The sequence below is a fragment of the Hesperophylax consimilis genome, chromosome 2 (assembly GCF_061612785.1).
Source record: "Hesperophylax consimilis isolate HC1 chromosome 2, BYU_Hcon_1.0, whole genome shotgun sequence".
NCBI lineage: Eukaryota > Metazoa > Arthropoda > Insecta > Trichoptera > Limnephilidae > Hesperophylax > Hesperophylax consimilis.
The window spans coordinates 44839447-44856562 of NC_142837.1; the positions used below are offsets into that span (position 1 = coordinate 44839447).

The 17116-nt window shown below is 34.7% G+C and overlaps 1 protein-coding gene across 1 annotated transcript; it reads left to right on the top strand.

The window, feature by feature from the left end:
- Nucleotides 1-7059: 7059 nt before the first annotated feature.
- LOC149426049 (uncharacterized) lies at nt 7060-14348 on the top strand. The gene is made up of 2 exons (XM_089645607.1): nt 7060-8004; nt 11610-14348. The coding sequence occupies exons 1-2, from the start codon at nt 7204-7206 to the stop codon at nt 12045-12047; spliced, it is 1239 nt and encodes a 412-aa protein (XP_089501733.1). The 5' UTR covers nt 7060-7203; the 3' UTR covers nt 12048-14348.
- The last annotated feature ends 2768 nt before the right edge of the window (nt 14349-17116 follow it).

The following is a 17116-nucleotide window of genomic DNA, read 5'->3' on the forward strand; positions in this document are numbered from 1 at the left end:
TGCACTCTTTGCGGATCTCCACATTTCTCACATGATCATACATGGTTTTACTACACATACGCCTCAGGGATCTCATTTCAACAGCATTCAATCTACTTTCATCCTTTCTCTACCAGTTCCATGCCTCACTTCCATACATCAGGGTAGGTACCAGAACTCCATTGTGGACTGCTAACTTCGCTTCTTTGGACAATTTTTTGTTAACGCCAACTGCGTTCAGTCCTCCATTAATGGAGTTACCTGCATTTACCCTTCTTTCAATATCTCTGTTAGCCTTCCCAAAAAATACTTAAAGTGAAAGTTATAGTTTATATGCATGTGTGTGTGTGTTTTAATTTTCAATTATCAATCACAAATGTTTACAATAATCATTATATCACCCTGAAGTAAGACCACCATTCAGAATTGAAACGTTGATTGAAATGGCTTTGGCCGTGTTTGGTGACCAGATCTGATTCGCCAGGTACTTCCCCACCTTCCTCTTCCCATCTCCTTATCATCCCCAATACCTCCAGCCTCATAACATACCCCAACAGGGTATGCTATAGTCTCACTGGATACTGACGGTTGGGAAGAGTTGGGACTCTCGTGGGTTACAATAAAAATAATAATAAAATTTTAAAAACTTTGAACATAAAAATAATGACAATAGGTAAAGTTACCCATACTTTTTGCATTAAATGAAACACATCTTGCACGATCTGAGATTGAATCTTCAATTACATTGTTTTACGGTTCCTCCAACAATAGCCAAAGCAGTGTCTATTTTTGGGGTAAATATGGTATTTAAAGTACTTGGTCTGGGTTTTTTTTTGCCGCATCTTCAAAATTAAGCTGGAAAAATATAAACAGTAATAAATATGTAAATAACGCAATAGGTCTCAGGGACCCATATGGCTGTCGTAAATAGACTTTCTACTTATGTGACGGTGCTGTGCTCCTGCGCTATTTCAATCAGAATGTAGGATGGTACTGAGATGCGCGGGGCTCAGTGGTGAATATAATGAGAGAGGCAGAGGGGGGAGTTTCGGCGTGGGTCCCATAGACCCATGATATCATTTAAGGGTTAAATAGAATTAACATTACCTTGCAGAATTGCATGACTACAAATCTCCGGTTTGTAAACATTTCAACAATTTATTGTAATTGTTTTTACTAACAATAATAATTATTGTTCTGAGTTCATTGTATTGTACATCCTTCAAGGGTGTTCTTGGCCAACTATTCAAAGTATGGAGAAAGCTTGTTACTTGAAAATTTTATATGGCTAGTTTGTTCGGTTTTGGGAACAGATAGATATTATCAGGAACAGCTCAAATGGTCTAATCAAAATTGTGGTACCTCCCTAGTAATATCATGAGAAATATGATGCAAACGATGTTGGAAAGAGAAAACACCACGCTTTATATTCAAATCCAGAAGTTAACCACAACAGAATTGAAATGTACACCTCAAATCAAATCAAAAGTTCCGACTGCAATTTGAGAAAAAAAAATTATATCTGTAATTTTTTAGCGCCCTTGAGGTGATTTTGCACAAAAACGGCGCTATACAAATCTTCCAAATATTATTATTATTTATTTAGTTTAGTGTATGGGTCAATGGTTGAAGGTCAACTAAAGAGGTGGAATAGAACCCAACTAAGTGAAACCAATTTTTCACTTTGTATCTCATCTAAATATAGCATCGATGGAGGAAAGGCAATTCTGTAGAAAGTATAACAGAAAATAGGTTATTTAATTAGATAAGGAATTATGGTAAAACCATGTATGATTGTGTGAGAAATGTGGAGATCCGCAAAGAATGAAAGGCTGGTGTAAGCGTAATGAATAAGATTAAGAAAGGGACACTTAGATGGTTTGGGCATGTAGAGCGAAGAAAGGAGATGATGCAAATGTGAATGGTGAATATATGATGCAAAGCAGAAGTCGGGGACGCCCGAGATGACATGGCACAATCAAGTGAATCAGATACTCGAGTCGGGCCATGTCAAGAGTCAGAATAATAGAAGAGTATGTATGAGACGATGTATGAATGTGAATGAGGCAAAAGTGTGTGCCAAGACCGAGTTGTTTGGCGGTCCGTCCTCTCTGTCTACCCCTACGGTAAATTGCGTGCGGTTAGTTAGGTTAGTAGACGAGGAAAACACTCGAGAACGTAATACTGACGAATATTTATTTTATCTCAAATACTGTGCCATTTTTTAAATAAAAATCCTTGAAAAACATTTGTGCCAAGTGTTTGAAGCCATGACATTGAGACAGTTCAGAATTTTGGCAGAACGCCAGTTTAGTGGCATTGTTGAATTAATAAAATTCCCTTTTTTAATGATGTCTTTTATTAAAACATAAACAGAAAAACTATAAAAAGAGTGCTCAAAATAAAATATTAAACCGTGAGATCCAAAGAGAAACAAACCATACAAAAAATACCACCAAATATTCAGTTCTAGGAATATATTTTTATTGTTTGTTTACTATTTCAATAAATACCTAGGTGCAAAGGTTTCTGGCTAGAATGACTTGGGGCAATTTAACTAATGACCAACTTACGTGATAACTTGCATGATATGTCAAAACTACATCAGAGGTTCTCAACATGTTTTATAAATATGCTTTACTAAAACTTTTTTCTTTCTTTTTTAATCTCAAGAGAACCATTGAGTGTGTAATTATGTTTAGTTAATATAATAAGCTACGAAGAAGCTTGAGATTAGCGAATACTGCATGGCATTTATTGATTCAATGAAAATTGTGTTTTTTTATTTAAAATAGTATAATGTCACACCCCAAAGTATTTGCTTCCTTCAAACAGACAGTTTAAAAAAATGCCTTCTAGAATAGCGGACCATCAAGCTAAAATTAAAAACTTGATGCTGGGCATTCTTAAAACGCACAAATTATATTAAAAATCAGTTTAATAACAACGAGGAGTATCTCGTAAGTAACAACTTCAGTCTCCAGAAACAAAATATGTATTTATTTCAAATTAATATACAGATATTTTTATTTTATTTTTTAAAAGAAAGACAAACATTCCCAGGTTGCGAATAACCTGACAATATTTGAAAATCTCCTACTACAATGTTGCTTGCTTGAACACACGACGCCTGGGTGGGACCTATACTCGATGCCTACTCAGCCACCGACCGGTCAAATGTATAATATATAAACTAATCCAATTCAATATATATAATATATAAACTAACCTCAAAACCAAATTTTCATGTAATAATTGTTGTATCTCCGGGATTATCTCACAAACACTCTTAGTCAACAAAACACTTTGGACATTTTGTGATAAATTTACAATGAGCACTGATATTATAATTAGCGGACCGTTGGAATAATCTGGACCCTGATTTTGAGATTGCCAACTTATTTATTGTTCTATTATTCTCGACAGCTAACGCCAACTACGGGTAATCTAATAGATTAAACTAGTGCCATAGTGAGCTTGTATACTGTAGATATTACAGTAATGATCATTTAAGATGACCGCCAAATGAACACAACGAGTTTGTGAAATTTAATTTGAAAGAAATAGCTATTAAAATACATTATTTTGTTTCTCCAGAGACACCCCGAGAAAAAGATGCTCCTCGTTATAATTTGATATGAATTGTTTTTAAAATAATTTGTATCTGCATATTTGCACTCCTTTTACATTACCTCCTTTCCCTGTATCCATACTTATATAAAACTCCAACGGCTCGGAGGGCTTTGAAGCAGAGAATGGACGGTTATCTCGAGAGTATTTCCTCCTGGGGTAAAAATAATCTGGTCGAATTAAATGTTTCAAAGACCCAATCCTTTCTGATTACGTCTAAAAGGGATCCAAATGATAATCTAGTCTCCTTCAACGGAAGCAATCTTCCGAACAGGCCTTCCATTGATATGCTTGGTGTAACTATAAGTGACCAGCTCAGGTACGGGGGCTCCATCGAAGCCAGAGTAAAGTTGGCCTCTCAGAAACTGGGCGTACTGTACAGGGCCTGCAGATACTTTAATAGTACACAATTGCTGACCCTGTACAAATCGCAAGTGCGCCCTACTGTCGAATTTGGCAGCCATCTCTGGTCCGGAGCCCCTAAATACCTGAAAAAAACCCTTGACTCTGTGCAAAAACGGGCGGTCCGTTTGATAGATTCCCCAATCTTAACAAACGGACTGCAATCTTTAAAGCACAGGCGTCAGGTAGGTATACTGTCCTTGTTCTATCGGTATTACAATAGAAGATGCTCTGAGGAACTAGCGTCATTGATCCCTTCGGCACCGGTGCGTAGTCGGGATACATGCCAAACGCGCGCCCAACATTTGTACACAGTTGACATTTGTCACATGAGAACGGGTCGCTTCTACGATTCGTTCTTAAGTTCAACAGCTCGGCTGTGGAACGAACTGCCGGCCTCTGTGTTTCCTCCCTCCTACAACATGGGACTCTTCAAGACCCATGTTCACTCCTTCCTCTCCACAAAAAGACCCTCCACACAGCATCCCCAAAGATGACATAGGCCCTGAGGGAAATTATTTTCTTCAGGGCCTCCTGTGTGGAGTTAATATAAAAAAAAATTAAAAAACTTATCATAGAACAACTCAGATTTCTCTACATGAGAGGGAGTTCATCCTAGTTCTACTACCCATGACTCCTATATCCTACCGAAATTCTTTACCGGGTATGCCCGGAATGAACAATGGACCATCTTCTTGCTCAGAAGGGATGTACACATCTGAACAAGTCTTCGGACTGATTCTTCAGTGCATTCATTCTCTCATTTGGTTTCCAATTTTATCAGTGACAGAGATAACCATCGGGTTATCCCCAGTCTGCAGGACTAACTTGCCAATGGTCATGCCGGTGGAGAAAGAAATCTTGCTAATGTGCAGGATCAATTCAGATATCGAAATGTTCAGCATAGTTGATTTACCCACTATCTTTACTTATGTAAGAATTTTTCTTAACAAATGTATTTAACCTTTTGAACGCGTTAATTTGCTCCGTTTTATCTATACCCGTACGCGGTACATCTTTTCAAATACCTATGCACTCAATTAAATGTCAAATTATAGCATTCTGGCATGATTTATTGGACTATATAGACAGAACAGATTATTCTCCACAATATGAAAACAAATCCTCGCGTGTCAACACTCTTAGATGTTTATAAAAACAAAAACATAAAATTTCATACAAAGACGTACCGTATCTTTTGAATGTGGTCCTGCCATTCACTCGGCGTCATAAATAAACCACTCTCGGCGTGTGTGTACTTAGGCCAGTGCGTTGATAGACATAAGTGGGACACCATGATCACTTATCATTCTTAGTTATGAAAAGTTGTGAATGACATACTAGTACTAACGCCATCCGTTGACAAAAATGTAAACTAAAGGACTAAAAGGCGCGAAGAGGCGCACTTGACTATCGATCTTTTTTTATGAAATACAATTTTATTTTTGAGAAATTCTTGTAGATGTCAGCATCGTAATAGTTCTACGAATGTCCAAGTGAGCAAGGAATACATTTATGACGAAAGAGCGCTGGAATATCGGCCGTCAAAGTTTCCGTATCAACTGTTGATACAGCCGCGTGTGAGTATAGACTTTTTGCCGTAACAACAGTTGATACGGCCGCGTGCAAAGAGTTAACTATGTATTTAACAAATGTATTTAGGCATGTAGTACCCAAAATTACGATCCTCCTTATATGAGCTTAAATACTTGACATATCATTTTAGTATTTTACATATTCCTGCTCAAATACATAAGTAAATATTAATAATTGACTGAATTATTGGGATTTCTATAGTTTAAAAGTCCATAAGACAGAAAAATCATGGATTCGTCGGAAGACCCACTTGGTTACAGACATTTTGTTTGGCATCTTGGCCTGTCAAAAGTTAAAAAAGCATAATTTTTTTTTTAAATTTAATTAAAAAGTTGAATTGAATTGAACTCTAGAAATGCCTTCCATTTATATTTGAATGGAAACTAATATGGCCACTGACTTAGTGCCTTTTGGTTTTAGCACACCTTTAGCATGCCTTCTGTTTTTCTTACTCTTGACTGACATTGTATATCGCTATCCGATTTGAATTTCATAATGATGGTAAAACAGAGTTTAGCATATGAAATTTAAGCAGAGAATCATCATTCTTACACAAAATACGCCCACATGACATATCTTGTTCTTCTTTATTCAATACGGCAGAATACGGTATCATCGAATGGGGCAGTGAAAATGACAATATCCTAAAATCACTCATTAAAACCCAATAAGACATAATGAAAACTATTCTGAAAGTCTCTGTAAGAACTAGCACTGATGAAATCTTCAACAAACTTAACATCATGTCATTTAAAACATCTCTATTCTAAAACAATACTCCTTTACATTCATAAATACAAAACACAAGAAATCACAATTAACACACATTTTAGAAACACTAGATCTCAGGGTCAAAAACATATCCAACAAGCAAATACAAATACAACATTTGGGCAAAAAAGCTTCCTATACTATGGTACTAAACTCTGTAATAAAATCCCACTCTCATTCAAAACTCTCAACAATATTTTAACATTTAGATATCTCAAATAAAAATCTGGATATAAATAAATCATAGGGGATCAGAAACAGATAATATTTATACTGACACCAAATACAAACTCTCAACTGAACAAAAAAAAACATTAAAATATGTATGATTATTTCAGAAAAAACATCATTTAATTTATTTATAATTACTTTATATTATCCATACTACTAAATTTTAAAAATATTTAAATAAAATTTTTTTAAATTTTTTTTAATTAAGAAATCCTCAGCACGGGAGATCCCAGTGAGGATATCATTACATCTATTTGTTGCAAAAAAATAAGATAATAAAACACTTATTATTATTATGTATTATTATTGATGATATTTGTAATCTAAAACACTCAAAAAGCACTATGCAAAAAAAACTCTACCAATAAAAATATACATTTCCACAATGTTGATAAGCCCTGCTCTACACAATATGTACACATAGCTTTCACCATTACACCAATACCCATAGTTGATTATATCTCCCAGCTCATTCAGATCACACTCAGTCTCTCACTAGCACAGACTGGACTGGTGCTTTCCAAGTTCCAGTTTGGTGCTCAGTTTTAAAGGTTTTCGTTTTGTAAAGTGAACTAACAGTAAACATTAAAAACAATGACTTCTGTTTGGGGAGATTTTGAAGAAAGGCTAGGGGAAGACCAAAAGGCAGCCATTATTGAACTGATAAACAAAGAAGAAATTACCGATTCAAAAATTATAATTCAAGATGATAAAGAGAAAGGAAATAACTATTTGGGGGAAATGACTGAACTCAGTATTACGGGTAAAAATAAACATGGAGAAAAAATATCCAAACATCTGTTTATCAAATCACCGCCAACTTTTAAAGCGATAAGAGAAAGAATTCCTATCAGGCAGTTTTACTGTCGTGAGGTGCACGCATATAATTTGATGCTGCCGGCCTTGAGGGAAGTACAGAAAGCACACAGCCTTCCAGAGGGTCAGAGATTCCATTTCATCGAGTGCTTCAAAACCAGCTTAACGGAGTGGAATGAATTCATTATGATGGACGATATGGTTCATCAAGGATTCAAAATGTTCAGCAGAAAGAAAGCTCTGGACATAGATCACATGAGGCTGGTTATGAGGCACATTGCTTACTTCCACAGCTTGTCCTTTGCCCTCAAGACACACAGTCCTCAACTCTATGAGGAATTATCTACTGACATTGAAAAGGACCAGACTTATTCGCAAAATTTAAAATTTTATATGAATACAACAATAGGACAATCCTTGCAGTACATCGACGATCCGCTTCTCCGGGAGAAGATGGAGAATTCTGCAACCAGTTTTTATGACAAAATTTATATTGCCTCAAATAATAAAACATGTGATCCATACAATGTGATGTGTCACGGAGACTTCTGGTCCAATAATGTTATCTTCAAATATAAAGTGAGTGGGAACCTTGTCTCGACTTTTTTGATTGTTTATAATCTCCTTCCTGGCTTCCGTGGTTAAGGTCCTTGGCTACAAATCCGAAGATCGCTGGTTCAAATCTCAACGTGCATAAGAAAATTTTATTCGATTAATTTGCGTTATTTCACAAATTTATTCATTTTAAATAATGAATAGTATGTTTGCGGCATGTTCAGTATCGCCCCGGCGAGACCACCATTCGAAATGTTGCTTGAAATGGCTTTAGCCATGTTTGTTGACCATAGTCGTTTGAATAGCCAGGTACTTCCCCACCTTCGTCTTCCCCTTCCCACTACCGTCAGCTTCACAACGTATACCCCCATTGGGGATGCCATAACTGGCTCCAGATGTTTGGGAGCAGTTGGAACTCTTGTGTGATTCCTACATAAAAAATCTCCCAGAATCTTGGATTGCTCTTCAATAAAACTCTAAAAATATATAAAACACTGTTATCCTTTTATTAGAAGTGATTTATAATGAAAGCTGACAGCCAAGAGGTTAATGTGGGTTAATATCTGTACCATAAATAAACCACTCACGTCTGTATTCTACGAAAGTATGAACGTTTCTCTGATTGACCTTGAGGAGCTATAGTATATAACATAACCCTGTAGTTCTCTGTAATATCGGTAGCTCTGAATTAATACTACTAGTGCCAGTGGCGAAACTATACTTTCGGGGGCCCGTGGCAAATTCATTGGATGGGGGCCTCCCCCAGTAAAAATCACAGTCGCATTGTAATTGATTTTTTTAAAATAACTTAAGAAGTTACCCAACAGTATTACTAATATTGTGTGCATTTTTATTTTCAAAAGCATAGGTATTACATATGTAAATATGATGAAAAAACAATTTAGTCTTTACAAGATATTTATTAATAAAATTATTTTTTGCGAGCTTTTGGTTCCGCAAAAGTATCAATAACGTCATCAAAGTTTAAAGATCGGGCTATTGAATTTTCAATAGACAGAATAGCCGAGTTACGTAGCCTGTCTTGTCCTAATGAGTTTCTTAAATATGTTTTTATTAGTTTTAGTTTCGAAAATGACCTTTCGGCACTAGCTATAGTCACAGGAATTGTAACAAATAACATTAATGCAGTGCATACTTCAGGAAAGCTGCATGACATAAAATGATTATTTATTATTAATAAATCAGCAAGTTCTCTAATACACGAAGCCTTCTCTATTTCGTCTCTGAAGGTTGACCGAAAACTGAGAATTTCCCTTGCAAATGATTTTGTGATGCAAATGATGTCTTTTTTATATATATGTATATCAACAAATTCTAGAGATTTTTTAAGAGATCAGTGTCATTTAAATTTTGCAAAGTGGCAGGTTGCAAAACACTGAAATTGTTAAAAATTTCATTCTTTGGAAGGAAACACGATTTCAGTTGATTAATAATGATGTCCAATACTCGATAAAATATGTTCACTTTAAACAACCTTTCCGGATCTTGGAGACGCTAATCTTCGCAAAGTTTGTCAAAATGGCGTTCCACCTTCCTCTGACGGGTTTTTGGAAAATTGAGGGTTGATGGACCACTTTTCTGCTACACTACTTGCTTCCTTTTTTAAATTTTCAAATTCATGTCGATATCTTTCCAATTCTTCCAGACAAATTTTCAAATGTTTTAAGGCATTTGAAAGATCGATGGCTTTGGACTGAAGTGCTTTAGAGGCTGCATCGATAGTTTGTAGAATTTTGCAATGGAAAACCAATAACATAATAAAACTGTAGTTCTCGGTCTTCTTCTTGATTGATAAAGCTTCATTTCTTTCATCCGATTTGCAATTTAACAGAATTGTTTTCGTTAGCGCTTTTTGGACTTCAACAAACCAATAATTAGTTGGTAGTTGGGTGAAATATCAATACAAATTGAAAATATCTCCCGAGTAAAAATAAATGCCGCCAACGGGAATTGAACCCGTGCCTTCTGATGTCCGGTCAGGTGCTCTGAACCACTGAGGTATGTCAGCTTATTTCCAACCCGCCAAATAATTCAATATGTACTAGTACCTCAATCAACAATAGGCCACTTGCATCATATTTTTAAAAAAAAATTTCCGGTTAAGGAAAATATTCTAAGACATTCTGTACTATTATTATTTTTTTAATCGTATTTTTGAAACCCTGGGGATTTTTTGAAAATTTCAATCCGAAAAATCAGACCTTTTTTTATAAACCGGAAAGACGGGACATAATTTTATAGGTGAGAAAAAACAATGATTACATAGCCGAAAATCATTTTAAAAAAAAGAACGTTTTCCACGCGAATGACACAGCAGAATAACGAGGCATACCAAAAATATTACATCTCATAAATATTTTTTTCCTTGATCCATCTTATTGATCATAAATCATTATAATGTACAACGTCTATATTAATAAATCCAATGTAATATACTTGTACTTGTAAATTATAATAATAATAAGAATATTATAAAATTTGATTTTGATAAAATCAGCACCATAACCATTATACCTCTAAAACACGTACCGACATCTAAATTTTACGGGGTTCTCTTCACATCTGTCAAAAATTCAAACCAAATGAAAAGTTCGCAGAGAACAAACAATAAATCTAGTGAACGAATTCAAAAATTCGCCTGAAATCAAAGTGATGCCATATAAAAAAATTAAATCAGTGTGGAATTTTACAAAATTAATAGGAATATTTTCAGTAGACGGGACATTTTCATGTAGTGACGACACGAGCCCAAATAATGGATTTATTTATTTAAAAATAAAAATAAATGTACATTTCTACAAAATTTTACTAACATTTTCGTAATCTTAGTAAAAAGATCTATCCACACGATTTTTTCCAAGTCGTTATGAAATCCATGCAAGTGGCCTATTACTGCTTACTTTATTTTTTTCACCTGTAAACAACCAACTTTATTTTTGTAGGAAAGGCTTTGTTAGTGCTAAATTTCCCACTAGATGGCGTTGAGACATATTACATCTACATTTGTTGGTGAAATATTTTGACTTGTCAAATATTATTATTTTTGATGATAAACTAATGTTTATAAGACAAGGTTTTATGCATAGCATAAAGGATAACAAATAATTATAAATAATAATAATATACTAATTATTGCTAGACGTCATCTAGTGGGAAATTTAGTTAAAATTTAGATTTAAATTTAGTTGTGTCTAACTTTAGTTGATTTTATGTCCTACTTATATAAAATTTATAATTTTTACTAAATTTTGTTAAAAATTTTAGGTTACTTCTGACTTCTGAGCTTGCGGCCCCGCGGGGACCGAGGCCCCGGCCACCGCGGGAAATCACGTTTCCTTCCAATGAATGAAATTGTTTCAATTTCAGTGTTTTGCAACCTGCCACTTTGCAAAATTTAAATGACACTGAGCTCTTAAAAAAAGCCCTAGAATTTGTTGATATATATCGGTCCCCGCGGGGCCCGTGGCATTTTGCCAGCCCTGCCACCCTATAGTTTCGCCACTGACTAGTGCCATCTGTCTTTAGCACAGCTAACCAATATTTGACAGTCACAAAATCTATGTTGTTTTATGAATAAATCTGACACTGATGAATGTATTTCTTTGCAGAATGGTCTTCCTTCAGAGCTGCGCTTTGTGGACTGGCAGATGGTGAAGCACTGCTCCCCGATAGTGGACCTGAGCCACCTGATGTTCTGCGCCACGGAGCAAAGCCTGAGGAAGGAGCACTACCAGGAACTGCTGGACCTGTACTACAGCTCCCTCTCACTTTCTCTGCAGCGACTCAACTGTGACATCGCGCTCCTCTATCCGCGACACATCTTTGATCAACAAATCAAAGACATCTCACAATACGGCCTCTTTTTAACAATTATATCTGTAAGCTATTTAATGAGAGAAGGAGATGATTTGGTCGATATAGAAGCACTTGTTAAACTCAAGCAAGAAGATGCCGACTTTAGTTTTAAAAATCAGAAATCGATTGATGATTTTAAACACCGTATAAATGGTGTGATAAGTGATTTCATAACGTACGACCTTTTTTAAGCATTCAAACACAGTACTCCTTCACTAATCCGCTACCATTTCGTAAAAATGAAACACCGCTATCAATCTTTCGTAAAATTTCCATATTTGGTTTGAAGTTAAGTTGTCGTGTTTTCTCTTGCGACACAATTCCATTTTGTAAACTTATTCAAACAAAAAAGTTGCAGAACGAACTGACAGAAGCACATCCGGCAGTTGTTAAAATACAGAGGACTAACAGAAATTTCCTAAACCAACATAACAACAACCAACATTTCTTCAAGAACGTTGATGATAAAAGTCAACCCAAACACTTCTCCTTACCTAACTATACTCCCAGTTTCAATATAAACCTGTCACATGTGCACATCGCACTAAACGAAATTATTAAACTTCTTGATCCCAATAAAAATGCTGGTCCTGACAACATTCCACCATTACTCTTACAGCAGTGTGTCACCGTTCTTGCTTATCCCCTGTACACACTCTTTAGTCATTCTTTATCGAAAGCTATATTTTCTGATCTATGAAAACATTTTTATGTAACACCCATCTTCAAGAAAGGGGATAAAAACGAAGTAACTAATTATAGACCGATATGCATACTATCAGCAATTCCAAAACTCTTTGAGAAGCTTATCCTGGATAAAATAATTGGTTCATTTAAAGATAGTATATGTCCTGAACAGCACGGTTTTATAACCGGAAAATCAACACTAACTAACCACATTCTATATCAAAATTTCATTTCCGATGCAATGGCGAAGAAGCTTCAAGTTGACTCAATTTACACGGACTTCAGCAAAGCGTTCGACAAGGTTTGTCACGCTATTCTCGTAGAAAAACTGTTTACAGCTGAAGTTTTTGGAAATATGTTGCATTGGTTTATAAGCTATCTTTCAAACAGAAAACTTAAGTGTTAAACTAAATGGGGAATCATCTTATGATTTTTTTTGCATCCAGTGGTCTTCCGCAAGGTTCCCACATTTGACCTGTATTATTTATCTTTTTTGTGAACGACATTTGTAATATTTTTAAAGGCATTGACTTACTTATGTTCGCAGATGATTCGAAACTTTTTAAAGCAATTTGAAGACTGGACGACTGTTATATTCTCTCAGCAAACTTGTCAAAATTAGTTGAGTCGTGTAGCGATAACAAGCTATACCTTAATGTTAATAAATGCATTACTATGAGATTTTTTAAAATAAGAAATCTGATTTATTTCAATTACTCAATCAACATCTTTCTCGAATCTGTTTCCGAAATTAATGGCTTAGGTGTTACTTTCGAAACCAAACTTAGCTTCATACCTCACATTGAAAATATTTCAAAGAAGGGTTTAAAAATGTTAGATTTTGTACTAAGAGTGGCTAAAGATTTTACCAACATTAAAACATTAAAACTTATTTACACATCACTAGTAAGGAGTCAGGTTGAATATCCAACAGTTCCGAACTCCTGCAACAAGCTAATTCCCCGGTACATCGGTTTCGTACTATGCAAAACCAATACCGAACCAATACCGTAACAATAATGTTGTGATTCTCTGATCACGGTACTTTAAATTTTTGTTGCTGTAATTTTATATCTTGTATGAATTTTTTTTATTGCAACTTTATTGTTATTATTTTTCACTGTACTTTAAATTTTTATTGCTTTTATTTTTAATTCATTTATGTATGTTTATTTCTTTCTCATGTCAAATTGTACTGCCTTTATGTATATATGTAAAAGCCCTCTAGGCGTAAAATAAAATAAATAAAAAAATAATGAGCCCTGTTGACTGGTAAAATGGTCAACTCTAGCAAGCTAGACGACGGTATAGTAACTGAGTGTGAAAGAGTAAGATAACTATAGTAAGTGTACTAGGCTTAGCGCTCAAGTCTAGGCAACACGCGGCGGACTACTGAATTTGACATACACGAATACCGGCGAATTATAGAACTTGATTTTATGCTGTCAGATAGTCAAATTATAAAAGATGTCCGATGAATGAGTGACAGACTATGGAAATTGTTACAATATGTTTAAAATTAATAATGAAGTAGTAGATAACTTTTCAGTATTTGAATAATATATGTATCTAAATTTACTAAGGACGGGTTGTTTCAAACAAAAATTCAAATTCTGTTATTATTTCATCAGACGCCAGTTGTTTCACAATACTTGAATAGTAACAGAACATGATTAAGACTTTCACAGAACGTGCATACTATCTTTGATTTTTTTTTGTACCGCACAAGAGTCCCACCTTCTCCCAACCATCTGGAGCCAGTGAGTATATGGCATCCCCACCATTGGAGTATGTTGTGAGGCTTAAAGTAGAGGGAAGGGGAAAGAGATGGGAAAGAGGAGGGTGGGGGAGTACCTGGCTATTCAGAATTTCAATTCTGAACAGTGGTCTTACTCCAGGGTGATACTGAGAGTATCTTCCACTCTGTCACAAGTATATTATACAGGGTGTCCGGAAACTCGTAGTACAAGCGGGAAACTGGTGAATCTACATTACATTTGGAGTCGATTTTGTAGTATTTTTTTTTTGATTTGAGCTTTCGTTATCGAGTAAATCGAGTTAGAAGTTGATTTTTTTTTTTTTTATATCAAATTCTTATAAATTATTACTGAAGATCAAAGTACCCAACTAATTAAAACTATTTGAAAGTAAAACAAATGAAGAAACTCGGATTTGAAGCATTATTTTGAAATCACCCTTCATTTAATCCGGTGTAATCATAAAATATTTCTGCTCTGCAGGGTTAAAACATCTGTTGTTCAACCCTAAACACCAGAAAAAACTTTAACCCTAAAATAGCCGAAAAATATATTTTTTTGGTTTTTTTTTGTGAATATGCTCAAATCAAAAAACTTTATGTTTATTTGGGTTCCCCATGTGGTGTAGATTCTCCAGTTTCCCACTTGTACTACGAGTTTCCGGACACCAATATATTATTTTAAATTAATAAATTGTGAAATAACACAAATTCATCAAATAAAATTTACTTGCACACGCCGGGAATTGAACCCGCGACCTTCGGATTGCTAGTCGAGAGCCTTACCCCTCGACCACGGATGCCTTCTATTTATATAATTCTATAAAACAGGCCGTTCTGTATTTGACTTCTTTGGGTTGTCAAAACATAATTATTTTAAGACGGTTAATCAACAAAATAAATTTACTAAAGCAGATTTATTTTTATAAATAAGTAGATTTCATTCGTTGCGACAAATAATATTTCTTGCGTGCTGAAACCATACCTCAGTTGTTTCCTGCATCTCACTTGTTCGTGCTATTACCAAAGCTACGACAGGGGTTAAAGTAATGTGACCCGCCGTCTTTTGCTGCCCGGTAAGTCAGCTATACCCCAGTCATTAGCCGGAGGCCATGTTTATTGAAAAATGGAGAGGTTTTTTAATAGAATTAACTATATTATGTTATGTTAATCAACTTTATTATCTTACATATACTATATTAGTTAGTTATTTAACTTTATTATAATAATTATTAAAAAAAAAACATTAATCCCCTTACTTAACGGTTTAAATATAACGCAGTGCGTAAGGTCAGAACGGAGAAAGACTTGACTTGACCTGCGTTTGTATGGTTAAAACGACCTTAAACCAGGCTTAAGTCTGGCTTTGCCATACCAACGTTGAACTGGTGTGTAAGAATTTAATTAGTAAGCTGTAAGACTAATTTGCAAATAATTGTAAAAAATGGCATTAAAATGATAAAATGCGTGAGGTAACAGAGTCACCCCTCATGGCAACCCAGTTTTGTTTTGCATCTTGACGTGCCTGGGGTTAAGTAATTGTTTTAAACCTTTAATATATACATATTATTTATTTATTATCTGTTATTGCTACTATTTGTTTATTTAAAAGCAAGCTTTATATGCTGCATTTCTTTGTTTTTGAAGTTGGCATAGGGATTTCGAATACCATTTATTTGTGTCTCCTATGGCAATCTTAGTCATTGGCATAAGCTTGTTTACTGCTGTTTTCAGATTTTCAATTAATTCGTCTGTTTTTTCATTTAAATTTCTTCCGTCTTCACTGCTCCATTTCATTTCATACATTTCCATACAAATTTTGTCTTTACTATATAATTTCTTATCTCTATATGTTATTTGTCTCCTACCTTTTGGTCTTGAACTGCTGTGTTTTGTTTATCCATAATCTTTAAGTAAAACTGCCACTCCTTCGTGATTTGCTAGTAGACTTGAAATTTTTAGGCTAAATATGGTAATATGATTTGTATTTACTCTAAAAAATCAATCGCCTTGTTTTCTTGTTCCAGTTTTCGTACGTAGACTGGACATTCCTTGCTCCATACCGAGTGTTTTACGTCCGGGTTTAGTTTCAGTCGATCATTCGCCTTTTTGCATTTCACACATGTTATATTTTCATGATCTTCATGGCAATCTTTAATATAATGGGGCTTGGCACATTTTGAACATGATTTCTCATTTTTGCAATTTTTGCTTTGTGCTTGAAGCCATTGCATTCAAACCATCTCATAATGCCGATATTCTAATATATTCAACATCTGTTCCATACAATATGTATTTATTATTTCTTTTTTAACACCTTTGGTATGTATTTCCATCGACGTCAGCATAGATGATGTAATTAATTTGATTGCATTGCTTTTTGATTTCTTTAATATATGTTACCGAAATTTTTGAATTTTTTTTAAAAATATGTTCATTTTGTGTTTTTATTTTTATTTCAATATCTTCACTGCTATATTTTTCAGTTGAGCCGACAATTTTGACCGACGGTTTTCTTGCTACATAGTGGTATTTTTACATCATATTTATCTCCAAGTTTGGCAATCACTTCATCATGCATTTTGTTAACATCTGTGGCATTTTTAAACTAAACTATAATCCCCCTTCCTTAAAATTTCTCATTCCAGTAATTCCAAGGTTTTCAGGATCAATATTAACATCTATTTCATTTTTAGGGTCCTTATTTTCTTGCTCTTTATTTTTTGGTTTGATTATTACAACATCATTTTTTTATGTCTTTCTTTATTTCTTCGTTTTTAGTGTTCATGTTTATAAACAAAGAATTATTTTCCTATA

Excerpts from the sequence above, each read along its gene's own strand:
- LOC149426049 (XM_089645607.1), top strand. The coding sequence starts at position 7,204 with ATGACTTCTGTTTGGGGAGATTTTGAAGAAAGGCTAGGGGAAGACCAA. Across the intron at positions 8,005-11,609 it reads ATGTTATCTTCAAATATAAA|AATGGTCTTCCTTCAGAGCT; the intron begins GTGAGTGGGAAC and ends ATTTCTTTGCAG.